The sequence below is a fragment of the Puma concolor genome, chromosome E1 (assembly GCF_028749965.1).
Source record: "Puma concolor isolate L17-30 chromosome E1, mPumCon1.1.hap2, whole genome shotgun sequence".
In the NCBI taxonomy this organism is placed as follows: domain Eukaryota; kingdom Metazoa; phylum Chordata; class Mammalia; order Carnivora; family Felidae; genus Puma; species Puma concolor.
The window spans coordinates 2680776-2706907 of NC_141680.1; the positions used below are offsets into that span (position 1 = coordinate 2680776).

A 26132-nucleotide genomic window follows, 5' to 3' on the forward strand; every position below is an offset into this window, starting at 1 on the left:
AAGGCCGCCCAACCCGGGTGCCGGGGACGGAGGACCAACGACTCGAGCGCGCGCTCCGTGCAGGCCGGCGCAGGCGACCCCGTAGCGCAAGGGAGGGCGGGAAAGGAAGGGGCGGGGATGCAGGGGCGAATCTATAAAGGGCGTCATTCGGCCAGTTCGCTCCTCAGAAGCGCCGAGAGCGCGGCCGGGACGGTTGGAGAAGAAGGCGGCTCCCGGAAGGGGGAGAGACAAACTGCCGTAACCTCTGCCGTTCAGGAGCCTGGTTACTTATTTATTCGTTACCCTTTTTCTTCTTCCTCCCCCCGAAACCTTTTCCTTTCCCCCTCCCTCTTTTTTTTCCTTTTTGGGAGACGAAAAATCTCCGGAAAGGGGGAGGAGAGCTCTTTTCGCTCCTTTTCACTTCCCCGCCTTCTTCCCTCCCCCACCTTTCCCTCCTCCGGCTTTTTCCTCCCAACTCGGGGAGGTCCTTCCCGGTGGCCGCCCCGACGGGGTCTGAGCACCTAGGCGGAGGCGGCGCAGGGTTTTTGTAGAGAGGTTTGCGCCTGCGCAGCGCGCCCGCCTCCGCGATGCACGGGGGTGGCCCCCCCTCCGGGGACAGCGCATGCCCGCTGCGCACCATCAAGCGAGTGCAGTTCGGAGTCCTCAGTCCGGATGAACTGGTAAGCGGCCTGCCCTCCCTCTGCGTTCTGCCGCGCCGCGGGCGGGGCTCCACGGTGGCCTAGGGGACGGGCCTGGAGCACGGGCCGCCGGGGCGGACTGGTCGCAGCCGGGAGGGAGTAGATGCAGAAGGACTTCTGGGGGGGGGGGTGGGGGGGGGGGAGGCTTTTCAAGTTTGGATACGAAGCCGGACCCCAGATCTTTTTCTCCTCTCCCCTTCTGCAAGTATGAATTGAACGCCTGTCGTGGGATAGACGCAGAGCAGACACTAAACACATAAATGAATGAACGAGGGGATTCCGTTAATGGCGAGTACTTTGAATGGAGTGAAGCGGTGCGTGCTGCCACGAGGTGTGAAGTTCCTGTAGATGGGGTAGTGTCAGGGTCCACAGGCCCTGCCTGGGGAGGTGACATTACCTGGATGAGGAGAAGCAGCCAGTAGTCTAGGCCACAAATTGGGGGACAAGAGCTCTTCAGACAGAGGAAACAGCAGGTGCAAAGGGCCTGAGGGAGGCATGAATTTGGTGTGGCCCCAGGGGCTTCAAAGAATTGTGTGTGTGTGACTGGGGTTCAGCTGAGTGAGGACAGTTGTGGAAATGGGCTGGAGAAGCATGAGACCGGGCAAGCCAGGTGAGATGTTGGAAATCATGGTAAGGAATCCTGGGGTTTAATTCTATTTTTCATAGGAAGCCATTGGAGAATTAGAAGTAGGAGAGGGACATCAAGTTTACGTTAAAAAAAAAAAAAAACGGACTACTCCTACTTCGGTTGCCCTGTGAAGAACCCATTGCCGAGGAAGAGGAGGGCTAAGAAGGGAAGCAGGAGAGATCAGGGAGGAGGGGAGTTCTGGGGGAGAACTGTTGGTGACTTGGACTCCTTTGTGGAGGGAACTGGAGGGAGCCAGTGGGCTGGAGAGAATGGAGTTGAATGGCTGTGTTTGTGGATGGAGATCGTTTTGCTGGAGGACAGGGCTCAGCCACGTGAATTGAAAGTTGTGTCAGGAGTCAGGACCTCGTAAACGCACCGTTCCAAAGAAATTCCAGGTGGAGTTAAGGTTTAAGTCTAGAAAGATAAACTAGGAAGCCCTAGAGACATACAGAAGCCTTGTGGGGGCCGATTCCGGGGACAGAACCCCTCAATAGGAATGAATGAATTATAGGCGGGGCACATGATAGGCACTGAGCTAAGCATTTTATGTACAGGGAAGAGCCGGGCACGTTTCACTACTTGAAAATAAGAGGTGCTTCTCTTTATCGGAGGCACCGGGGACAGCTGAAAAGCAGATTGGGAAACAGTATTTGCACGGTGATAGACCAGGTCAGATTTCTTAATACACAAGGAACGTTTATAAACCAGTAAGGAAAGCACACACCTGTTAGGCAAGCAGAAAAAGGATACAGACAGTTCACAGAAGTAGTGCAAGTGGCCAATAAAAAATATTCAGCTTACTAATAAAAACATGCAAATTTAAGTGAAGTGTTTTTTCTTTATCTGCTTGTTCTCTGCTGGCCCAAATCCTGGGAAGTGAGCACGCTTAGCCGCTGTTGGTAGGAGGCTAATAAACTGGTGTCGCCTTTTTGGAGGACCGTCTGACAAGTTGATGTTGTTTAATATGCACAGACCTTGCTCCGGCCCTACCGCTTCTAAAAACGTATCCTGAAATGAAAACCTCTTTAATTTCTCCTCTTGAGCGTGCCCCTCCCCGGGTCTTGCCCGGTTCGCCAAGCGCTTCTACCATTCACCCACTTCCTCGGGCCAGAAACCCAAAAGCCGTCTTTGATTCCTCGCCTTCTCACAACTTCCACTTGGTCCATCTGCCAGTCTGTCGGCTCTGCCTTCCAAAATAGGCCTGGAATCCAGCCATTTGTGACCATCTCCATCTGGACCGGCAGGGTCCGCGCCGCCCTCGTCTTTCCGGGCAGTAGCCCCGGCTGCTAGCTGTTCCCTCTGCGGTGCGCAGAGCGGCTAGAGTGCTCTTTTTTCCCCGGGCTCTTCCTGCGCCCAGTCCTCTCCGAAGGGTCTGAGCGGCTTACTCTGACCCGCGGGGTCCTGCATTACCTGCCCCCTGCCTGCCTCTCCAGCTCCTCACCAGACTCCTCTTTCGTTCTTTAACCACACCCATGTGCCCATTCTTCCAACAGTATGAGTTCATTCCTGCCTCGGGGACTTTATTATTCACCGCTCCTGCTGCTTAGGGCATTGCCCGCAGCTCCCCAGGCTTCTGCGTTTCTGTCCGTGTGTTCTCCGCTCAGATAGCCTATTGTTACGGGGTGCTTTCATGACCTGTGCGTTCTCTAACCCCTGGCTCTTGGCTTTCTCATTTTTTTTTATTTTTAAATAATCTCGACACCCAATGTGGGGCCCGAATTTACAACCCCGAGATCAAGAGTTATGTGCTCCACCGACTGAGCCAGCCAGGCACCCCTCTAACCCTTGGTCTTGACCTTATTTTACCTCATAGCCTGTCACAACCTGAAAGGATTAGTTTTTCTGTTCCTCGCTCCCTCAGGAGGATATAAATTTTGTGAGGGACCTTGTATTCACCTCTGTAACGTCAGCCTCTCAAATCGTGCCCAGCACATAATCCTGGTGTGTAATTAGAGCCCGTTAAATGAATGAGAGAATGAAATAATTGCCAAGTTCACAAAGATATGTGTGGGAGGATTTTTATCACAACGTTGTTTGACAAGGATATTGTTTGAAATTATAAATTGCCTAGATACTTACTGATAGGAATCTTAGGGAGTAACTCCGGGCGTGTATTCCTAGAAGAGAAAAGATCTTCCCGTTAGGCTGAGTTCCCTGTTCCCCAAACTGTGCTGAGCCACCTCGGCGAACTCTCAGGGGCCCAGTGAGGGGTTTTAAATTTTCAGGAGAAGCGCCAGAGCTCAGCTCCATGTGTCTGATGTCTTGGGAATTTGGAGTTCCTGGTAGCTGCCTTTCAGCGTTAGATGGCGCCAGATCCCTTTCAGTGACGTCATATCTTTGGGAAGCTGGGTTTTCAGCAGCTGCTAATAGATACAGGGGGAAAAAATCAGTCTAGAGCAAGAAATCGGGGTGGTGCTGACCAATCTGGTTCCAAGATCTGCCAAGTAGTACCGTGCCCAACAGGTGTCGTAAGTAATTGTGGTCATCTAGGAAATAAAAATATTTTTCTTTCTAAAATATTGGAATCTTTTTCTTAATTTATGTGTATTGTTTCAAATGGCTATTGAGTCGGTAGGATATAGATGTTTAGTGAGTTGTTTGGATTTAGGTACTTAGTAAGTGGATCTCTCTTGGCCCAGGGAGTGCTGTGAAAATTACTGAGACACCAAGGGCACGAGGAACCAATAAAGTTTAGGAATCGGATAAACGTTACTGAACAGTGTGCAGAATGAGACCCTGTTTATGTAAAAATAGGAACATGGTTGCATTTTATTTTTTTTATTTTAAAAAAATGTTAAGGTTTATTCATTTTAGAGAGACAGAGCGTGACTGGGGGATGGGCAGAGAGAGAGAGAGAGAGACACACACACACACACACACACACACACACACACACACACACACTCACACACAGAATCCGAAGCAGCTCCAGGCTCTGAGCTGTCAGCCCAGAGCCAGATGCACGAACCTGAGAGATCGTGACCTGAGCCATCCAGGTGCCCCGGAACATACTTGCATTTTAAAAAGTGTGTGGCAGGCCAGCTGCTCGCAAAACTGGACGGGGGTCGGGGGGTCATCTCTGGTGGGCAGGCTTATGGGAAAGTGATTTTACCCTGCATGGCTTGCAGTTTATATAGTGCTCTTGTAGTTTGAGGGAATAACAGCTCCACTTTGGGTAGGAGGACCGGCGGGCAAGGGACCTCTTATGGAACAGTAGGGCTGTGTGTCGAGGTACTGAGGACTCTTAGAATTGGCTGTAAGACGGGGCGCCTGGGTCGCTCAGTCGGTTAAGCGTCCGACTCTCGGTTTCAGCTCAGGTCGTGATCTCGCGGTTTTGTGAGTTCGAGCCCCACATCAGGCTGTGTGCTGACGGTGCGGAGCCTGCTTAGGATTCTCTCTCCCCCTCCTCTTGCTCCTCCCCTACTCACGCTGTCTCTGTCTCAAAATAAATAAATAACCTTAAAAAAAAAAATGACCGTAAGATAGAGCTGCTCTCTCGGCCATTGTGGCGGGTTTGGATGTTGCAGAGTGAGGGCGAGGACGCAAGGAGGGCTGGCGCTGGGACTCTCCTGCAGAGCCGGTACCAAGTCAGGGGAGACGGGTGCTCCGTTACATGTGACGAGATTGGCTCCTTTTCATTAAAAGCAGCCATCTGCCAGGAAGAGTATAACTTTATTTATTTACACCCCAACTTACTCCAAGAAGGATTTAAAACGATAATAGATTCTGATACGTGTGGGTTATGTCGGCGGATCGGAAGCTTATTCTCGTCCTCACGTTATTTATAATCTAAGGAAGGACTTCTGTACTTGCAGCAGCTGCTTGCTGAGCCCTATCACATGCTGGCCACTGTGCAACATGATCCTTGCCCTCAAGGACCGCGGGCCGGTGCGAGAGACGGGAGGAAACAAGGAAAGACGGCGGCCGAGCACCTCTCGGGGTGCGGATGAGGCCAGGGACAGCTCAGTGACCGTTACGGAGAGGGGGCGTTGGATTGGATCTTAAAGAACGGAAAGAAGTGTACCGGGAAGGGGGCACGTGAAGGAAAGGAATTTTGAGAGATCTCTGTGGTTGGAGCATAGATGTCGCGGGGGCAGGGCGGGTACCGCATCTGTACAAGTGGCCCAAAGCCCAGTTCCAAGGACAAGTGTTTCCTTCCTTCCTTCCTTCCTTCCTTCCTTCCTTCCTTCCTTCCTTCCCTCCCTCCCTCCCTCCCTCCCTCCCTCCCTCCCTTTCTTTCTTTCTTTCTTTCTTTCTTTCTTTCTTTCTTTCTTTCTTTCTTTCTTTCTTTCTTTCTTTCTTTCTTTCTTTCATGTTTATCTATTCTGAGAGAGCACACAGGCAGGTTGGGGAGGGGCAGAGAGAGAGAATCCCAAGCAGGCTCTGCACTGTCAGCTCAGAGCCTGATGCGGGGCTCAATCTCACAAACCATGAGATCGTGACCTGAGCCAAGATCAAGAGACAGATGCCTAACCGACTGAGCCACGCAGGCGCCCCTCCAAGTGTGTTTCTCTAAAGGCAGAGAAAAGAGAATGAGTGTTTCCTGAGACTCTGTGGCAGGCTTCTGTTCTGTGACCTCAGGGCCACCCTCTGGGACCAGCCACCCCCTCAGGAGCCTACCCCTTACGTAGGTCGTGAGAACCAGGGTTTGGACGAAAGGCTGCGGGCTGATGTCATGTATATATATAATCCGAAATGAAGTGTGTTACCTTCTGGGAGAGAGATATTCCAGAACGTTCCAGGACAGCCCCCAGCTGCTTCCCAATACCTGCAGGCAGAATAGTCCGTGCCGTGCAGGTGGGTGGCTTGGCGGGCTTGGGCTCGGAGCAGAGAAAGCCACAAAGTCTTGAGCTTGATCGCCCTGAGCGCTCTAGTGACCCTGGTGGCAGCCCGAGTCAGGCCCGCTTCTGCTTTCCTGTGTTTCCTTCAAGGTGAGCAGAGCCTTTCGTTTTCTCACAAGACACGATGCAGCTGAAGGGGTTCCAGCTCTGGGAATCCAGTCACCCCAGCCTTGTCTTCCTGATGAACGTTGTGGGTGCTCAGAGCCTTCTCAGCCTCACATCAATAGGCCGTTAGGTTTCTGCTCAGCATGGCTGGTCAGACCCGTTATGAGGGGTTGGCGGGCTTGGCTGGCAGGGGCCAGTCTTTTTTCCAAGTTCTTTGAACACACTTCCCTGTACCGGAGGGTCCTGAGCGGTGGAGTTCCGTCTCACAAACATTCATTAGGGGCTGTGGGATCCAGGACGAGAGAGAAATGCTGTCTGCCGAGTGATGCTTATAATCTGTGGGAAAACAGACCCCCCCCCCCCCAGTAGGTAATTTGATTGCATTAGGAGAGGTGCAGTGGGAGAGGGGTTATGGAAGCCTAGAGGAGGGGTGCCGGGGTGCCGGTCTGTCTTGGGGAAGCTCTGGAAAGGCTTTCTGGAAGAAGCGGTGCCTGAGCTGGGTCTTTAAATAGCAATTTGCCTTGTGGGGAAGGGCCTTCCAGAAGACAATGAGGAGGGCAGCACACGTGCTGGCGGATGGGGAGACCGCAGGGGAGTCTGTTACCCAGGTGGGAAAAGAAAGGAAGGTAGAAACATCATAAAACCCATTTTGTAAGCTCTGCTTATTCCTACCGAGCTTGGATGTCATTCCGAGGACAGGAGGGTACAAAGATCAGATTTCCATTTTAAGAGGAGCACCCCACGTGTGTGGACGGATTGACGAGAGGCAGGCTGGCCACTGAAGGAATGCTCTGATGTAGACGGCAAAGGAAAGGCCTGACCTGAGGCAGGGCTTGTGGGGTTGGAGGAGAGGGGTGAGATTCAGAACCCGTTTAGGAGGTGAAAGTGACCAGAGCTTGCTGAGTGATTAGATCACGAGCGCTGTCATTTACTGAGCACCTGTCACATGCTGGGTTTAAGCAGGTAAATGAAGTTGCATAGTTGGTGAATGGTGGAGCCAGGATTGCAAACCAGAGGTCTCTGGCCCCAGCCCGTGCTCTCTCAACCATTTTGCGCCTGAGGGTGAGGAAGGGCAGGTACTGGCTTCTGACGTGAGTGCCCCCTCTTAGGTGGGAAGGATATGAAGCTTGGTGAAGTGGCCCACCTGCCGAGTGTCACGGGCCCACAAGCTCAGACCGGCCGGCTCCGCTGGCTTGGGCAGAGTGCAGCTCCTTGGTCCGTCTGGCGTGGTTTCGGGACCTTGGTGGTGGCCGTAGTGGAAGGAGGTGGAGTCGCCACGTTGTGCCAGTTAGAACCCACTGTCCGTTTCCTCGGCATGATGCACTAGAAAGGACGCACAGGTGATCCTGGCCCCGTTCCTTTCTAGCCCCGTGTCCTTGGGCCCCTCGGTGTTGTAATCTGTAAAATGGGACTGTGGTGCCTATCGGTCAGCTGTGAAGAGAAGACCAGTCAGCCAGTGCTGTGCTTGCCACCGAGAAGCTGTACCCCAGAGCTTAGGCGCTTACCGGGCTGCGGGACGGACTGTGATTGGCCCACAGAAGCTTGGGTCCGACTTCCAGTGGCTCCTGGAAGTAGAGGCCTTGGACAAGTCCCTTCACGCGGCCTCAGGTTTCTCCTGTCTAAGGACAGGATCTCATTCCTGGAAGGTGAGCAGTTAGGGTTAGACAGACAAGGTGCACTGAGCGTGGTTGGTGGCGGCCTGAAGTTGACGTGCTGATCAAAGATTTTATTAGGTTTAAGTTTGCTCTGGAAGTCGAGTGGGCCAAACCCAGCTCGTTGCCAAGCCCTTGGTTTTCAGGGTGTGAAAAGTAAAGGTTTCCTTAGCCCGCCTCTCGCCCAGGGCAGAGATCTCTTCTCTAACACACACAGGCCTCTGAACTCCTGTACCCCGCTCCCGCCCCTGTCAGCATCCCACCCCGGGTTCTGCCTCCCTCTCCTGGGGCGCCTGGGTACACTTCGCCGGATCATTCTCACCGACCTTCCACTCCCACACCTGCCTTTCCCGTCTTACCACGAGCTCTCCATCTGAAGAAGAAGGGTTCTGAAGAGCTGGCCCGGCCCTCGTTGGGGAGGAGGAGGCGACAAGGATGAGGCCGGTTACTCGGCAGGCCGCATCTTGGGGCAGGACACGTGCGCCATCACGGCGGGGCGCCGCACAGAGGGGTTCCTGCCAGGGGCTCGGGTTCTGGGCTTGTTTTCAGCTTTGGGGCTGCATCCTGTGGATGCTAGAGACCAGGAATTCGGTCTGGAGGGGTGTCTGGAGCTCGAGTCCAAGAGCTAGCCAGCTTCTCTGGGGGCTGGGGTCCGCGGCCCGCTAGTGTGAGCGCCCCCTCCCACTCAGGCAGTGGCTGGGACCCCGATACTCTGGCTCTGTCACTCGCAGAGGAGCACACACACTGATGCCCTGTTCCCCTCACCCCGGGCTGTACTCGGCTCTCTCTGCTCTGGGTAGTTGGGGTTCTTCGAGGCCTTAGCATATGAAAGCTGGAAAGTAGGAATCCTATTTAGTTGTTATTGGTCTTTTTCTCTGTAGAAACGAATGTCCGTGACCGAGGGGGGTATCAAATACCCCGAGACGACTGAGGGAGGCCGCCCCAAGCTTGGGGGGCTGATGGATCCAAGGCAGGGGGTGATCGAGCGGACTGGCCGCTGCCAGACCTGTGCAGGTGAGTGCTGGGGGGCTGGGGCGGCACCCCAAAGGGAGCAGGAGGCCGGGCTCCTTGGGCCCCGGCCCGAGGGTGGACACCTGGGGACCTGGTCTCTGAGGTGTGTGTCCCCACAGGAAACATGACAGAGTGCCCTGGCCACTTTGGCCACATTGAGCTGGCCAAACCTGTGTTTCACGTGGGCTTCCTGGTGAAGACGATGAAAGTTCTGCGCTGTGTCTGCTTCTTCTGCTCCAAACTTCTCGTGGACTCTGTGAGTGGGGGCGGGGGGGGGGGGGCGGCCCTGGCCCTGGCCCTGGCCCCGGCCCCGGGGGAGGGGATGCCTGGGGGGGCCGAGGAGCAGGCCCAACCGACCCTGCTCTGCCGTGTCCCCAGAACAACCCGAAGATCAAGGACATTCTGGCCAAGTCCAAGGGGCAACCCAAGAAGAGGCTCACACACGTGTACGACCTGTGCAAGGGCAAGAACATCTGCGAGGGCGGAGAGGAGATGGACAATAAGTTCGGTGTGGAGCAGCCGGAGGGCGACGAGGACCTGGCCAAGGAGAAGGTAGCGGCCGTCGGGGACGCCGCGCGGGGTGGGGGGGGGGGGGGCGGTAGAAGACACCAGGAGGGCACAGAGGCGCCGGCATCTCCCGGCTCTGACGGCCCCCCCGCTGTCTGGAAGGGCCATGGTGGCTGCGGGCGGTACCAGCCCAGGATCCGGCGCTCCGGCCTCGAGCTGTATGCCGAGTGGAAGCACGTCAACGAGGACTCGCAGGAGAAGAAGATCCTGCTGAGTCCCGAGCGTGTGCACGAGATCTTCAAGCGCATCTCCGACGAGGAGTGTTTCGTGCTGGGCATGGAGCCCCGCTTCGCGCGGCCCGAGTGGATGATCGTTACGGTGCTGCCCGTGCCCCCGCTGTCCGTGCGGCCCGCCGTCGTGATGCAGGGCTCCGCCCGCAACCAGGTCGGTGGCCCGGGGACCCTGCCTGTCCGGGGGGATGGGGGGGGGGGGGGGACAGGGAACAGCGCGGGCGCGGGCGTGCAGGGGTGACCGCCGCTTGCTAGCCGTGCGCCTTTCAACGACGCCCTTAATGCAGTGACGGTCACAGAGGTTCCTCTGTACCTGGGAGAGGAGGGATGGGCAGGGCCCGCCCGCCCGGGGGTGAGGGAGACCCCGAGCGCCTGGCGGTGAGGACGCCGACTTTCCGCCGCAGGACGACCTGACGCACAAGCTGGCCGACATCGTGAAGATCAACAACCAGCTGCGGCGGAACGAGCAGAACGGCGCGGCAGCACATGTCATCGCCGAGGACGTGAAGCTCCTCCAGTTCCACGTGGCCACCATGGTGGACAACGAGCTGCCCGGCCTGCCCCGCGTGAGTCCGCACGCCCCCCGCCTGCCCTGCGCCCCTGCGTCCCTGCCCCGGAGGAGGGGCCGTGCTGACTGCGGCCACCTCCCCGTATGTCCTCACAGGCCATGCAGAAGTCCGGACGCCCCCTCAAGTCCCTGAAGCAGCGGTTGAAGGGCAAGGAAGGCCGGGTCCGGGGGAACCTAATGGGCAAGCGAGTGGACTTCTCGGCCCGCACCGTCATCACCCCCGACCCCAACCTCTCCATCGACCAGGTCGGCGTGCCCCGCTCCATCGCTGCCAACATGACTTTTGCGGAGATCGTCACGCCCTTCAACATCGACAGGTGGGCTCTGCGTTGGGACCCTGCCGGGGGGGCTGTGGACACACGAGGGGAGTGGGTCTGCACCGAGAGCTCCGGTTGAGTGAGGCAGCGGGGGCTCCTGGGAGGTGTGGGTTCATCGTGCCTCTGTCCTCCTTAGACTTCAGGAGCTGGTGCGCAGGGGGAACAGCCAGTACCCGGGCGCCAAGTACATCATCCGGGACAACGGCGATCGTATCGACCTGCGTTTCCACCCCAAGCCCAGTGACCTTCACCTGCAGACCGGCTACAAGGCACGTGACAGGCCAGGGCCTCTGTCCCCTGAGCAGGAAGCTCTCTGGCAGGGGGCCCTGGGGGTGGGGGGATCCTGTCCTCTTGGTTAGGATCCAGGTGCGTGGAGACTCTGAGACTGCCGCCTCCTAGTGGAGCCAGAGCTGCTGGCCGTGGGCATCTGGGGTGGGGGTCCCATAAACCCAAGTGCAGTGCGAGGGGTGTATGTGGCAGGGAAGGGAGATCCAGGGGAGGAACAGAACAGGAGGCTTCGTGTCCAGGGTCTCTGGGCTTTCTCTCACAGCTGAGTTCCCTGAGGCTGGTGGATAACTGTGCCTTGTCATCGCTGATAACCCGGCCCGAAGCCTGTGGTTGACACGTGTTCCACGTGAAATTAACCCCACAGTGCCGTCTGTTTCCACGTGTAGAGCGTTTCAGGCCCACGGTCCTGTCCTCCTACTCATAGCGCCTTCCCTAAGACCTGTCCACACTTCCTCCGACAGGTGGAGCGGCACATGTGTGACGGAGACATTGTTATCTTCAACCGTCAGCCGACTTTGCACAAAATGTCCATGATGGGGCATCGGGTCCGCATCCTGCCCTGGTCGACTTTCCGCTTGAATCTGAGGTCAGCGTCCTGGCTGAGGGAGGCAGGCGGGGCCGGGCTGCTCCCTGACGCCTCCCTGCAGGCGTCTTCCTGACCCCGGCTTCCGTCTGTCACCGCAGCGTGACCACTCCATACAATGCTGATTTTGACGGGGACGAGATGAACTTGCACCTGCCACAGTCTCTGGAGACCCGGGCGGAGATCCAGGAGCTCGCCATGGTGCCACGCATGATTGTCACCCCCCAGAGCAATCGCCCCGTCATGGGCATCGTGCAGGACACGCTCACTGCAGTGCGCAAATTCACAAAGAGAGACGTCTTCTTGGAGCGGGTGTGTGCCCCTGGGGAGGGAGCCTGACTTGGGACGGGCAGAGGGGCCCCAGGGCGGCGAGGGGATGATTGGGAGGGAGAGTCAGGACTCTTGCCTTGACTCGCGTCAGGCGGATCACGGGCCGAAACGTTTACCACTTTAGCTCGCTGTTCAATTCGTTTTTTGCTCGTTTATTTTTGAGAGCGAGAGAGCATGAGTGGGGAGGGGCAGAGAGAGAAGGAGCCGGAGGAGCCGAGGCAGGGCTCCACCCTGACAGCATCGAGCCCAACACGGGGCTCAAACTCATGAACCGCGAGGTCATGACCTGAGCCGAAGTTGGACACAACTGACAGCCACCCGGGCGCCCCGGTTACTTCCTAATTATTTAAAGTAACTTGTACTTACTGTTTAAAAGAAGAAAAACCCAAAATCTAGCGATTGTATTTTCTTTTTTTTTTTTAAATTTTTTTTTTTTTTCTTCAACGTTTATTTATTTTTGGGACAGAGAGAGACAGAGCATGAACGGGGGAGGGGCAGAGAGAGAGGGAGACACAGAATCGGAAACCGGCTCCAGGCTCTGAGCCATCAGCCCAGAGCCTGACGCGGGGCTCGAACTCACGGACCGTGAGGTCGTGACCTGGTTGAAGTCGGACGCTTAACCGACTGCGCCACCCAGGCGCCCCAGCGATTGTATTTTCAATTAAAATTTTGGAAAACACTTCCTGGCATCTCTCTGCCTCCAGAATCTGGCTGTCACCCTTGGGCAGGTGACATTCCCAAGGGCGGGGCCTGCAATTCTGAAGTCTGTTGGCCTGCTCTTCCCTCCCAGGGTGAGGTGATGAACCTCCTGATGTTCCTGTCCACGTGGGACGGGAAGGTCCCACAGCCAGCCATTCTGAAGCCCCGTCCCCTGTGGACGGGCAAGCAGATCTTCTCCCTCATCATACCGGGCCACATCAACTGCATCCGCACCCACAGCACCCATCCCGACGATGAGGACAGTGGTCCCTACAAGCACATCTCTCCCGGGGACACCAAGGTAGGACCTGGTTTCTGCGCGTGTGGGAACAGCATTCGGACCTGGCCGCCACCTTGCCTCTTGGCCTTCTGGCTGAAATCCATGGGATTTCCAGGGGAGCCACTGCAGGGGCCTTGAGAGGGTGCTTTGTGCACAGGTGGTGGTGGAGAACGGGGAGCTGATCATGGGCATCTTGTGTAAGAAGTCCCTGGGCACGTCTGCCGGCTCGCTGGTCCACATCTCGTACCTGGAGATGGGTCACGACATCACTCGCCTCTTCTACTCCAACATTCAGACCGTCATTAACAACTGGCTGCTCATCGAGGGTGAGTAGAAGGTTCTAGCAAACCTGCTTTGAATCCTTACTCCGTCTCTTTACTGCTCTTCTCCAGCCTTTTCTCTTCCCTGCTTGGGTTTGGCACTCTCTTGGCTGTGATTCCATCCCAGGTCTTTGGGGAGCCCTCAGAGGGTGTTGATGCTTCTCCTTCTGCCTAGGTCATACCATTGGCATCGGGGACTCCATTGCGGACTCTAAAACTTACCAGGACATTCAGAACACGATTAAGAAGGCCAAGCAGGATGTGATAGAGGTGGGCAGAACACTCAGAGACTTTGAACGTGATGTCCGCGAGAGCCCAGCGGGTGTGAGGGAAGGGGAGTAGGACACGGGCACTGAGGTCTGCCCCCGCCCACTACCCAGGTCATCGAGAAGGCTCATAACAACGAGCTGGAGCCCACCCCGGGGAATACTCTGCGGCAGACGTTTGAGAACCAGGTGAACCGCATTCTCAACGACGCCCGAGACAAGACCGGCTCCTCCGCCCAGAAGTCCCTGTCTGAATACAACAACTTCAAGTCTATGGTCGTGTCTGGGGCCAAAGGTTCCAAGATCAACATCTCCCAGGTGGGGAGCCCTGTCTTTCCAGACCTGGGCCGCAGAGGAGGCTGGGAGCGGCGGAGGGGGTAGTGCTGGGAGCCCCCGCTCCTGGTGCAGAGGGCGCCGGGTGCACCCCGCCTCTCACTTCCCAGGTCATCGCCGTCGTCGGGCAGCAGAACGTAGAGGGCAAGCGGATCCCGTTCGGCTTCAAGCACCGGACCCTGCCCCACTTCATCAAGGACGACTACGGGCCCGAGAGCCGAGGCTTCGTGGAGAACTCCTACCTGGCCGGCCTCACGCCCACCGAGTTCTTCTTCCATGCCATGGGGGGTCGCGAGGGGCTCATCGACACTGCTGTCAAGACAGCTGAGACTGGTGAGGCCTTCGGGCCCGTGCGTATCGGCCGGGGCGGGGGCGGGGGGGGGGGGGGAGCGGGTGCAGGGCGTGGAGGGAGGGGTAGGCGTTCTCCTGGACATGTGGTTTGTCCCTCGTGGGGGGAACGACAGCCACAGCCAGGGAGCCGCCCCCGTGTGACGGCCCTGCAGCCTTCCATGTGCAGGGGAGGAGCTCGGGGTCTCTGTCGTGCACTGTGACGCAGGGGCTCCTAGGGCACTCTTCTGTGCCCCGTCCAGTGGCTGGTTCCTAAGGGACTCTTCTGGGCCCGGTTCCGGTCGGTGGTAGGCTCGGCTTTCACGGAGAGGCCTCGGGGACCAGGGGGCTACCGGCTGCCCCCTCTGAGGTTCGGGTGGGCTAAGGCCCTCGGGCCGCCGGCAGGGCTCGCTCTGAGAGAGGCTCTTCGGGCCACGTGTTCGCCTCGTTGCCCTGCGGCCCGTGGTGAGGCCCCGGTGACCTCCTCGCAGGGTACATCCAGCGGCGGCTCATCAAGTCCATGGAGTCGGTGATGGTGAAGTACGACGCCACCGTGCGCAACTCCATCAACCAGGTGGTGCAGCTCCGTTACGGCGAGGACGGCCTGGCCGGCGAGAGCGTCGAGTTCCAGAACCTGGCCACCCTCAAGCCGTCCAACAAGGCTTTTGAGAAGAAGTGAGGAGGAGGCAGGGGGTGGTTCTCGCCTCCTGGGGGCCCCCCCTCCCTGCACACAGACTGCTCGCCTGGACTGTGCCTCGCAGGCAGCTCGATCCCCCAGAGCCCCGCGCCCACCTGGGTGACGGACGCCGCGTGGTGGGAGTGGGTGGGTGGGGAACAGAGCTGAGACCCGTCCCCGGCCCGTGCCCGATGACCCGACAAAGCAAACCCAGACGGGCTGCCCCGCCCCAGGTCCTTTTTGCAGTTTCCCTGCCCGAGAGTCTCGCCTCCACAGCCCCGTTGTGCAGACCTTGCCCCTTCGGGAGCCTCGGTGCCCCGGGCAGGGGTCAGGCCCTGGGCCCGCCTGCCCCTTGACTCCACCTCCTGCCGCATGCAGGTTCCGCTTCGATTACACCAACGAGAGGGCCCTGCGGCGGACTCTGCAGGAGGACCTGGTGAAGGATGTGCTGAGCAACGCGCACATTCAGAACGAGCTGGAGCGCGAATTTGAGCGGATGCGTGAGGATCGGGAGGTGCTCAGGGTCATCTTCCCAACCGGCGACAGCAAGGTACGCGTGGGCGGGAAGGCTGGGCTGGCGAGCTGCCGCCCCCGAGAGACTGTGCCCACTCGCGATCCTCGCTCCCTCTCGTCCTCCCACAGGTGGTCCTCCCCTGCAACCTGCTGCGCATGATCTGGAACGCTCAGAAGATCTTCCACATCAACCCTCGCCTCCCCTCCGACCTGCACCCCATCAAGGTCGTAGAGGGTGAGTAGCTGCTCTGGGGTCTCCGGGCCGGGCGGGGAGGACAGGAGGGAGCTGGGCCCCGGTCTGCAACTTCTTTACCTCCTTTGGCCGTCCCAGGAGTCAAGGAATTGAGCAAGAAGCTGGTGATCGTGAATGGGGACGACCCCCTGAGCCGGCAAGCCCAGGAGAACGCCACGCTTCTCTTCAATATCCACCTGCGCTCCACGCTGTGCTCCCGCCGCATGGCCGAGGAGTTCCGGCTCAGCGGGGAGGCCTTCGACTGGCTGCTCGGAGAGATCGAGTCCAAGTTCAACCAAGCCATTGTGAGTGGTGTTCTCAGCCTTGCTCTTCTCCTTTGACCTGCTGACGCGTCTGGGCTCTGAGAGCAGCCCCCCCACCCCCCGCCGATGATGGCCCTTGTTCACGGAGGGGCTGCTTCAGTTCTTAGCGGTCTCGAGACCACCCGGCAACTTGGGAGCCCCATGTTTCAGACACGAAAACTGGGCCTTGGAGGGACAGAGTGACCACTCTAGGACAGGCAGTTGTACAGGAAAAAAGCTGCGTGGTTGCGCTACAAAATGGGAGGATTGTTCTTTATTTTCTTCGAGTGCCTGCCGTGTGCCGAATTCCAGTTTAGGTGGAGGTAGGGGATCGGGGAGAGTGAGCAGGACAGCAACTAGGTATACTACCAGTGGTTTTGTTTTGTTTTTTTTTAACTTTATTTATTTAGAGAGCATGAGTGGGAGAGGGGCAGAGAGAGGAAGAGACAGAATCCCAAGCAGACCCCGCGTTGTCAGCACAGAGCCCCCACATGAGGCTCAAACTCATGGTTGTGAGATCATGACCTGAGCAGAAATGAAGAGTCAGACGCCTGACTGACTGAGCCAGCCAGGTGCCACACCATCACTGTCTTTAAGGTTTGTAGGGAGTAGTGGGAAGAGAGAAGCGTTATAATTATAGGCGTACTTCCGAATACATTTGACGTAAATCCAGTATCCAAGGATACCAGGAAGAAAATGAGAAGACAATCCAGAACAGGAGGAAACATTTGCAAATCGCATGCGTGACAAGGTTGTGTATGAAAAATACACGAAGGACTATTGAGAGTCAGCAACAAAAAGAAAAATGTCAAAGGATTCGAGTAGACCTTTCCCCCGAAGAGTTCACGTAAGCGAGCGGTAAACACGTGAAGAGATGCTCGACGTCCTCAGCCGTCAAGGAACTGTGGGTGAAAGCCACGGTGAGCTACCGGTTCACGCCCCACGAGTTTAGGATGGCTACGGTGGGGAATAAAGGGACGGCGGGCGCGGATGTGGAGGAGTCAGAAGTCTCCTGGACCGCTGCTGGGGATCAGGGCCCGCTGCTCCTCTCCAGGTGGGACACAGAGTTCCCGTTTGAACCAGCAGTCCCACTAGGAGTGTCCCCAAGAGACGGCGGAGCGTGTGTCCACAAGACCCACTACAAGTGTTCAGGGCCCCATCATTCCTAATAGCCAGGCGGTGGAAACAGGCCGAAAGTCCATCCACTGACGAATGGGTAAACCAAACTGCTAAACCCGTACAAAGGAATATTATTCTGTGACGAAAGCCGTGAGGGGCCCAGCCATCAGAAGACGACACGGTAACTTGTACCTAAGCGAAAGAAATCGGTCTGAAAAGGCTACGTACCGTATGATTCGCGTTGAAAGGTTAAATTTTATGTGCTCATAACCTCGATGACAATTGGGAGCTTCCTATTCGGAAAACTGCTATAGAGTGAACATTTAGCCTGTAATGTTGGCGTACTTTAGAAATGGGGGTTTTGGATGGGAGAGCCTTTTGCTGGGTGTGCACCCCCTGGGGGCAAACGTGTGTCACTTGAGGCACTGAGGAAGGGAGGGGTACACGGGACTCCACTTTAAGTCTCTGTCTCGTGCAGACGCCTCTGTCCCCGTCCTGACTGCATCTCATTCTCAGCCAGAAGGGAGGGGTTTGCTGATTCTGATGCTGGCCTTTCTTACTCCGCAGGCCCATCCCGGGGAGATGGTGGGGGCCCTGGCTGCACAGTCCCTTGGAGAACCCGCCACCCAGATGACCTTGAACACCTTCCACTACGCCGGTGTGTCTGCCAAGAACGTGACCCTGGGCGTGCCGCGACTCAAGGAGCTGATCAACATTTCCAAGAAGCCAAAGACCCCGTCACTCACGGTCTTCCTGCTGGGCCAGTCTGCTCGGGACGCCGAGAGGGCCAAGGTAGGGGGTGGGTCGATGGACTTCCTGGCAGGATGAAAAGGAGAACTCTCACCCTGGAATAACTCCTCCCTGCAGAGGGTTTGGAGGGGCCTTTGGAGCCACCCACGTGCCGTGTCATCAATCCCTCTTTGTCCCAGGACATTCTGTGCCGCCTGGAGCATACGACGTTGAGGAAGGTGACCGCCAACACAGCCATCTACTACGACCCCAACCCCCAGAGCACAGTGGTGGCCGAGGACCAGGAGTGGGTGAACGTCTACTATGAGATGCCTGACTTTGACGTGGCCCGAATCTCCCCCTGGCTTTTGCGGGTGGAGCTGGACCGGAAGCACATGACTGACCGGAAGCTGACCATGGAGCAGATTGCCGAAAAGATCAATGCTGGTGAGGCGGCGGGGGCAGGCCCGGCTCGGGGTGCTGCCTGGGCTCCCTGTCTGTCACGTCACCGCCCGCCCATCCCCAGCGAGCCACCCTCCCTCTCTGCCTTCTGTGCTCAGTGTTTCCCCACTTCTAGACGGTTCTGTGAGAGGGAGGAGAAGCCAGAAGGAGCCCCATCTGGGAGAGCTGTGGATGAACAGTGACTGCGAGGTGTGGTCGCGGCCGTCTTTCTCACAGTTCTTGCTCCCCACCAGGTTTTGGCGATGACTTGAATTGCATCTTTAACGATGATAACGCGGAGAAGCTGGTGCTGCGGATCCGCATCATGAACAGCGACGAGAACAAGATGCAGGAGGTAACGGACGCCCTAGGGGATCGGCAGCGTCGGATGTGGAAGGCTGCGAAGCCTCGTTCGGGCCAGAGAAGTCCCGATGGAAGCGTTGAGGGACGAGGCACGCCAGCTGCCATAGGGATGGGGGAGTAGCAGGGATTCCCAGACTTTTAGCCGCAGGAGCCTTGGCAAACCGGGGCAGCGGCCCTGTCGAAAAAACAGATGGTGTCGAAGCAGGGGAGTCACTGGGCTTTCCTCCCGGGAGGCTCCTGCATGAGGGCAGAGCCAGAGGCAGGTTGACAGCAAAATTGCCATGTCCCGTGAAAAGTGGCACGCCAGCGGGTATCGCAAGACCCAAGGAAACGTTGGGCCGGTGACTTCCCTCCTGAGCACCGCTCCGAAAATACTGTTCAGCATGTGGGGTGCCTGGTGTATTAATAACAAAAACTCAGAACTTACTGTCGAACTATCGGAGAGTAGGCTCCAGGATTTTGACGTGTCTCGACATCTTATGCTCTAGATCTCCATGAACGAGCTCATTTGTCCAGGAAGTAGCGGCCTGGGCAAGTAGCGAGTGCCATTAAGGCAGGGGGTGGTGCTGCTTGTGCAGTTACAGTCCTGGGGCCGTGTGTGCACAGATGCGCATCGACTTGTGGGTTCCCTGGGGGCGCCGAGGTGGGGCGTGCGGGAGCCCAGGACGCGATGAGGGTTCCGAGACTCTGGCTTCGCTCTTGGCACAGGAAGAAGAGGTGGTGGACAAGATGGACGACGACGTTTTCCTGCGCTGCATCGAGTCCAACATGCTGACGGACATGACCCTGCAGGGCATTGAGCAGATCAGCAAGGTCGGCCCTCCCGCCCCGTCCCGCCCCCAGTGAGCTCCCGCCCCGCCCCCCGCCCCTGCCCCCAGTGAGCTCACGCCGTCCGCACAGGTGTACATGCACCTGCCGCAGACGGACAACAAGAAGAAGATCATCATCACGGAGGACGGAGAATTCAAGGCCCTGCAGGAGTGGATCCTGGAGACCGACGGTGTGAGCCTGATGCGGGTGCTGAGTGAGAAGGACGTGGACCCCGTGCGCACCACGTCCAACGACATCGTGGAGATCTTCACGGTGAGCCGCTCGAGCCCGGAAGCTCCCGCACCGCATCTCCTCGCTCAGGGTTATCCGTGCCCGAGTCCACTGTCGAGTCTGGGCCGCACCGACTCCCGACCGTCCCTCCGGATGGGGAGTGGGGGGCGGGTGGCAAGAGGAGAGCACGGTCACTCGGTCCTGACCCTTCACCCCCAACCCCGTGCCAGGTGCTGGGCATCGAAGCCGTGCGGAAGGCCTTGGAGCGAGAGCTCTACCACGTCATCTCCTTTGACGGTTCCTACGTCAATTACCGCCACTTGGCTCTCCTGTGTGATACCATGACCTGTCGTGGCCACTTGATGGCCATCACGCGACACGGGGTTAACCGCCAGGATACGGGACCTCTCATGAAATGCTCCTTTGAGGAAACGGTAATGGCGGAACGGAGCAGGGGCGGACAGAGGGGGCAGGAGGAGGGAGCGCCGTGGGAAGAGGGGAGGCGCTGCCGCTGCCCTTGCCCCGTCGGGCGGGTGTGTGCACCGGGGGCGGAGCGGCCCCGGAGCACTGGGAGTGGCGGGTCTCACGGGGGCCCCGTCGTCCGGCCGTTCAGGTGGATGTGCTCATGGAAGCGGCCGCGCACGGAGAGAGCGACCCCATGAAGGGGGTGTCTGAGAACATCATGCTGGGCCAGCTCGCTCCGGCCGGCACCGGCTGCTTCGACCTCCTGCTCGACGCGGAGAAGTGCAAGTACGGCATGGAGATCCCCACCAACATCCCCGGCCTGGGGGCCGCCGGACGTGAGTAGGAGGGCTCGGGGGGCGGGGGGGGGGACAGGCCGGTCCCCAGACGCCGTGCTCACCAGTCCCTGTGCATCCTCCTCGCGCAGCCACTGGCATGTTCTTCGGCTCAGCGCCCAGTCCCATGGGAGGGATTTCTCCGGCCATGACTCCCTGGAACCAGGGTGCCACTCCGGCCTATGGCGCCTGGTCTCCCAGTGTCGGTGAGTGACCCCGGCTGGCAGAGGGGCCCCCTGGGGGGTCACAGGAGGGCGAGGAGTCTCCGTGTCGGAAGGCGTGGGGTGGGGCAAGTTGGGGGGGGGGGGGCTCCAGCTCAGGTTTTAATGCCTGTTTCCTCTGTCTGTCACTCCACAGGAAGTGGGATGACCCCAGGGGCAGCTGGCTTCTCCCCTAGTGCTGCTTCGGATGCCAGCGGCTTCAGTCCAGGCTACTCCCCTGCGTGGTCCCCCACGCCAGGCTCGCCGGGCTCCCCGGGCCCCTCGAGCCCCTACATCCCCTCACCAGGTGAGCAGGCCCTGTCCGTCTGTGGGGGCCAAGTTCATTTCGTCCCGGTCCTTCCCTCCGGGTGACTCTCCCTCACGTGGCTCCTCTCGGCTTTTCCCCCTCCAGGTGGTGCCATGTCTCCTAGCTACTCGCCCACGTCTCCTGCCTACGAGCCTCGCTCCCCCGGGGGCTACACACCCCAGAGCCCCTCCTACTCCCCGACCTCGCCCTCCTACTCCCCCACCTCTCCGTCCTACTCTCCCACCAGTCCTAACTACAGCCCCACGTCCCCCAGCTACTCCCCAACCTCCCCCAGCTACTCCCCGACGTCCCCCAGCTACTCCCCGACTTCTCCCAGCTACTCCCCGACCTCTCCCAGCTACTCTCCAACGTCCCCGAGCTACTCTCCCACCTCCCCCAGCTACTCCCCCACCTCTCCCAGCTACTCCCCCACTTCTCCCAGCTACTCCCCGACCTCTCCCAGCTACTCCCCGACCTCTCCCAGCTACTCCCCCACATCCCCCAGCTACTCCCCCACATCCCCCAGCTATTCTCCCACATCCCCCAGCTACTCCCCAACATCCCCGAGCTACTCCCCGACCAGCCCTAACTACTCTCCGACCAGTCCCAATTACACCCCAACGTCCCCCAGCTATAGCCCAACGTCACCCAGCTACTCCCCGACGAGCCCCAACTACACGCCGACAAGCCCTAACTACAGCCCAACCTCTCCCAGCTACTCTCCGACTTCACCCAGCTACTCCCCGACCTCGCCAAGCTACTCCCCGTCAAGCCCACGGTACACACCGCAGTCTCCGACCTACACCCCGAGCTCCCCCAGCTACAGCCCCAGCTCCCCCAGCTACAGCCCCACCTCGCCGAAGTATACCCCCACCAGTCCCTCTTACAGCCCCAGTTCCCCGGAGTACACCCCCACCTCCCCCAAGTACTCCCCCACCAGCCCCAAGTACTCCCCCACCTCCCCCAAGTACTCCCCCACCAGCCCCACCTACTCACCTACCACCCCAAAATATTCCCCAACGTCTCCTACTTACTCGCCAACCTCTCCGGTCTACACCCCAACCTCCCCCAAGTACTCGCCCACCAGCCCCACCTACTCGCCCACCTCCCCCAAGTACTCGCCCACCAGCCCCACCTACTCGCCCACCTCCCCCAAAGGCTCCACCTACTCGCCCACCTCCCCCGGCTACTCGCCCACCAGCCCCACCTACAGCCTCACCAGCCCGGCCATCAGCCCAGACGACAGTGATGAGGAGAACTGAGGGTGAGCGGGGCGCAGCGGCCATCGGCCAGGGCCAAGGGCAGCCCGGGGGGTGCCCTCACGAGGCGCAGGCCCCCGGCCCGCCTCCCTTGTACATAGTTCTTGTGACAAAGTTCCTCGTTGACGTTCTGGTTCTGTTTCCGCTGGGGCTTCTTGTCTCGTTCTCCACTTGTGCTGTCTCAGAATCCACTCGCCTGGCTCTGGTGGTCTTCCTACCCCACCCACCCCGGGCCCGTCCCCGAATTGAGGATCCCTCCTTGCCTGTGGCTTGATTGGGGGTAAAGGGTATTTTAACTTCTTAGGGGTAGTTCCTGCTTTGGGTCATTCTATCTGATCCTATGGAAGAACAAAGCTAAAGCTGCCTTTCGTCTGTTATTTTATTTTTTTGAAGTTCAAATAAAGTTTACTAATTTTGGCCAAAAACGTGACGTTGAGTGCTTTACTGGGAGGCAGCTGTGTCTGGCCCACTCGCCTGGGCTGCTGCTGAGTGTGGGGACCCCTGCCCAGGCCGGGAAGAGGCGGGAGACGCCCCCCCGAGGGTACACGTATTCTCTGAACAAATACCTACCACGTGCTCCGTGGTGCTTTTTACCAGCTTGCTGGGCGAGCAGGTCAGGCCCTTGCCTTAGCTTAAAGCGTGTTCCACATGACAGCTTTTTAACCCGTCTGCCTCTCCCGGTCCGGAGTTTGGACAAGTGCGGCAACGTATGCGCCACAGAAGCAGAAAACGTCTTGCCCTTCAAGCCGCCACCAGGAGGCACGTTTTCTTTTGGTATTTTTCCTACACGTTTCTCAAGTCACTACTGACCAGTTTTTGTTTTGGCCTCCAACCAACAATGAGAAGGTTCTGGATGCTGTAATACGTTTGAAAACTAAAATTAAAAGATTTGGGAATAATTTATTGTTTTTGGCCACTTCATATTTTTTTCATTAGTTTCTTGTTCATTTGGAGATCAACATTCCTCTGTCCTCTGCAGGTTATTTCCGCTTCACTTTGAATGTTTTAAATTCATCTTTTAAATTGAAGTATTTCAAAGAACGGTATCGAAAGTATTATGACCAAGATCTATTAACATCACCAAGATTATGTAGATGCCATTTGGGTATATTTAACCCCAATCTTAAGTTGTTTTGAAAGAAATGACTTCTTTTTTTAAAGTTTTTTTTAACATTCATATTTGAGAGAGAGAGAGGGAGACACAGAATCCGAAGCAGGCTCCAGGCTCCGAGCCGTCAGCACAGAGCCCGTCGCGGGGCTCGAACCCACAAACTGTGAGATCATGACCTGAGCCGAAGTCGGACACTCAACCGACTGAGCCGCCCAAGCGCCCCAGAAATGACTAATTTTTATAAAAAGGGTATACGTTTATTATAAAAGATCGAAACACTGTAGAAAGAAATGCCAAATCTTCCCAAATCCCACCACCAAAAACTGAGCGCCAGCACTTGGTGAATGTAAGTGCAGATGTCTCTCGGGTTGTGTAGGAAGAGAGGAGGTTACACAGAAGTCATGTAAGAATAGGATTGTTTGCATACTGTCTGGATCTGGGCCGCTACAACCATACCGTAGACTGGCTTATAAGCAACAGCGATTTCTCGAAACAGCTCTGGAGGCTGGGGAATCCAAGATCAAGGCAACTGACAGATTTGGTACCCAAGGAGGGTTCATACATGGCCATCTTCTCACTGCGTCCTCACGCTCAGAAGGGGCAGGGAGCCCTTGGGGGTCTTTTATGAGACACCCCTCCCAAGAGGGCTTCACCCTCGTGACCTAAGCACCTCCCCAAAGCGCCACCTCCAAATAACGTTAGGGATTTTTCAATGTGGGCATTTGGGGGAGACCAACATTCAGGACATGGCACATACTATTTAATAAACTCAATCATGTTTAAGAAGAAAACGCTTTGGCGAATTCATAAATCTCCACGAGAAATCTTCCTAAAAGGTCCCTCTCCATTAACCTACGTGTGAAAACAAAACGAATGAATAAACGAAAGGCAGAATCAGACCCATAAATAGAATAAACATGGTGGCCAGAGGGGGTGAGGAAGGGGATGGTGGGTGGAGGGGAGGTGAGAGGCCCATCCAGGCTTCCAGTTCTGGAATGAAGAAGTCCTGGGGGATGAAAAGCAGCGTGGGAATTCTAGCCCCCGGTATCCTGCGGGGGCAGGAAGCAGCCACACTTGCGGAGAAGGCAACATAATGTATAGACACGTCCACTCACTACTGTGCACCTGACTTCAGTGGAACACTGCCAACTATGCTTCAGTTTAAAAAAGTAAACGGGGGGCGTCTGGGTGGCTCAGTCGGTTGAGCGTCCGACTCCGGCTCAGGTCAATGATCTCACGGTTCGTGGGTTCGAGCCTCACGTCAGGCTCTGTGCTGACAGCTCAGAGCCTGGAGCCTGCTTCGGATTCTGTGTCTCCCTGTCTCTCTTGCCCTTCCCCTGCTCATACTCTGTCTCTTTCTCTTTCAAAAATACATAAACATTTAAAATAAAGTTTCATGGGGCGCCTGGGTGGCGCAGTCAGTTAAGCGTCCGGCTTCAGCCAGGTCACGATCTCAAGGTCCGTGAGTTCGAGCCCCGCGTCAGGCTCTGGGCTGATGGCTCGGAGCCTGGAGCCTGTTTCCGATTCTGTGTCTCCCTCTCTCTCTGCCCCTCCCCCGTTCATGCTCTGTCTCTCTCTGTCCCCAAAATAAATAAAAACATTGAAAAAAATTAAAAAAAAATAATAAAGTTTCATTAAATCTATAGCTCATGTAATTAATGTATTTATATATAGTTAATATATCATAGTTTATGTGTATTAATTGTTTTTATTTGAGAGGGAGAGAGATCATGCATGTAAGTAGGGGAGAGGAGCAGAGGAGAGAGAGAATCTCAAGCAGGCTCCTTGCTCAGCACAGAGCCCCACGCATAGCTCGATCCTACAACCCTGGGATCATGACCTGAGCCGAAATCAAGAGTCAGACTCTCCCCTTTATATTCTCTCTAGTCTTATATTTTTTATATTTCTGATTCTTTATATTTTTTAGAGATATAATACAGTATCTTTTTTCATACCTCATTTTCTCACATCTTGGTGTACAGAAACGAAATAATTTCTGTATATTGATTTTATATCCAGCAAACTCCATAATCTCTCAATAATCTCTTAATTTATATGTAGTACTTTTGCTCCGTACATAAAGAGTCATGTCATATACACATGATGCCGATTCTGTTTCTACCTTCCCAGTTATCCAAACCTTTATTCCTGGGGCACTTGGCTGGCTCAGTCAGTGGAGCATGCAAATTTTGATCTCAGGGTCATGAGTTCAAGCCCCCTGTAGGGTATAGAGCTCACTTAGAAAGAAACAAACAAGGAAAACAACAAAAAAAAACCCTTGACTCCCTGTGTTACTCTATGTACTCTGATGAATCTGCACAAGTTGTTTACTAGAATGACTCACCTTCCTGAGCTCTTGATCTTAAAAAAGAATGCTTTCATTATTTCACCATGAGTATGGTGTACATTATAGTTTTATTTTATTTTTTATTAAAAATATTTTAAATATTTAAAAAAAATTTTGTTTTAATATTTATTTATTTTTGAGACAGAGAGAGAGAGAGAGAGAGAGAGAGCATGAACAGGGGAGGGTCAGAGGAAGAGGGAGACACAGATTCCGAAACAGGCTCCAGGCTCTGAGCCGTCAGCACAGAGCCTGACGCGGGGCTCGAACCCACAGACCGCGAGATCATGACCTGAGCCGAAGCCGGACGCTTAACCGACTGAGCCACCCAGGCGCCCTAAATGTTTTTAAATTTATTTTTGAGAGAAAGAGAGAGAAAGACAGAGTGCAAGTGGGGAAGAAGCAGAGAGAAAGGGAGACCCAGAATCGGAAGCAGGCTCCAGGCTCCGAGCCGTCAGCCCAGAGCCCGATGTGGGGGTCGAACCCACGAGCTGTGAGATCGTGACCTGAGCTGAAGTCGGACGCTCAACCGATGGAGCCACCCAGGGGCCCCTAGTTTTATTTTTCTTTAAATAAACATTTATCAAGTTAAGGATGTATCCTTCTACATCTAGTTTGCCGTAAGATCTAACTATGAATAAATATCAAATTTTATGAAACATACGTTTTTTCTTTT

The 26132-nt window shown here is 56.4% G+C and overlaps 1 protein-coding gene across 2 annotated transcripts; it reads left to right on the forward strand.

The window, feature by feature from the left end:
- The first annotated feature begins 152 nt into the window (after window positions 1-152).
- POLR2A (RNA polymerase II subunit A) lies at window positions 153-22426 on the forward strand. Of its 2 annotated transcripts, none has more exons than XM_086685835.1 (29): window positions 153-659; window positions 8785-8917; window positions 9034-9170; window positions 9293-9466; window positions 9584-9865; window positions 10116-10277; window positions 10376-10596; window positions 10733-10865; window positions 11346-11470; window positions 11569-11779; window positions 12588-12797; window positions 12934-13102; window positions 13272-13366; window positions 13477-13680; window positions 13806-14028; window positions 14514-14697; window positions 15077-15248; window positions 15341-15446; window positions 15543-15748; window positions 17432-17656; window positions 17794-18040; window positions 18289-18389; window positions 19106-19210; window positions 19298-19480; window positions 19669-19872; window positions 20052-20238; window positions 20328-20441; window positions 20593-20742; window positions 20848-22426. In XM_086685835.1, the coding sequence occupies exons 1-29, from the start codon at window positions 567-569 to the stop codon at window positions 22002-22004; spliced, it is 5913 nt and encodes a 1970-aa protein (XP_086541961.1). In that variant the 5' UTR covers window positions 153-566; the 3' UTR covers window positions 22005-22426. The 2 variants fall into 2 exon arrangements, with proteins under 2 accessions (XP_086541961.1, XP_086541962.1); XM_086685836.1 differs by lacking the exon at window positions 153-659 and adding an exon at window positions 856-991.
- The last annotated feature ends 3706 nt before the right edge of the window (window positions 22427-26132 follow it).

Excerpts from the sequence above, each read along its gene's own strand:
- POLR2A (XM_086685835.1), top strand. The coding sequence starts at position 567 with ATGCACGGGGGTGGCCCCCCCTCCGGGGACAGCGCATGCCCGCTGCGC. Across the intron at positions 9,467-9,583 it reads AGGACCTGGCCAAGGAGAAG|GGCCATGGTGGCTGCGGGCG; the intron begins GTAGCGGCCGTC and ends GCTGTCTGGAAG. Across the intron at positions 10,278-10,375 it reads AGCTGCCCGGCCTGCCCCGC|GCCATGCAGAAGTCCGGACG; the intron begins GTGAGTCCGCAC and ends ATGTCCTCACAG.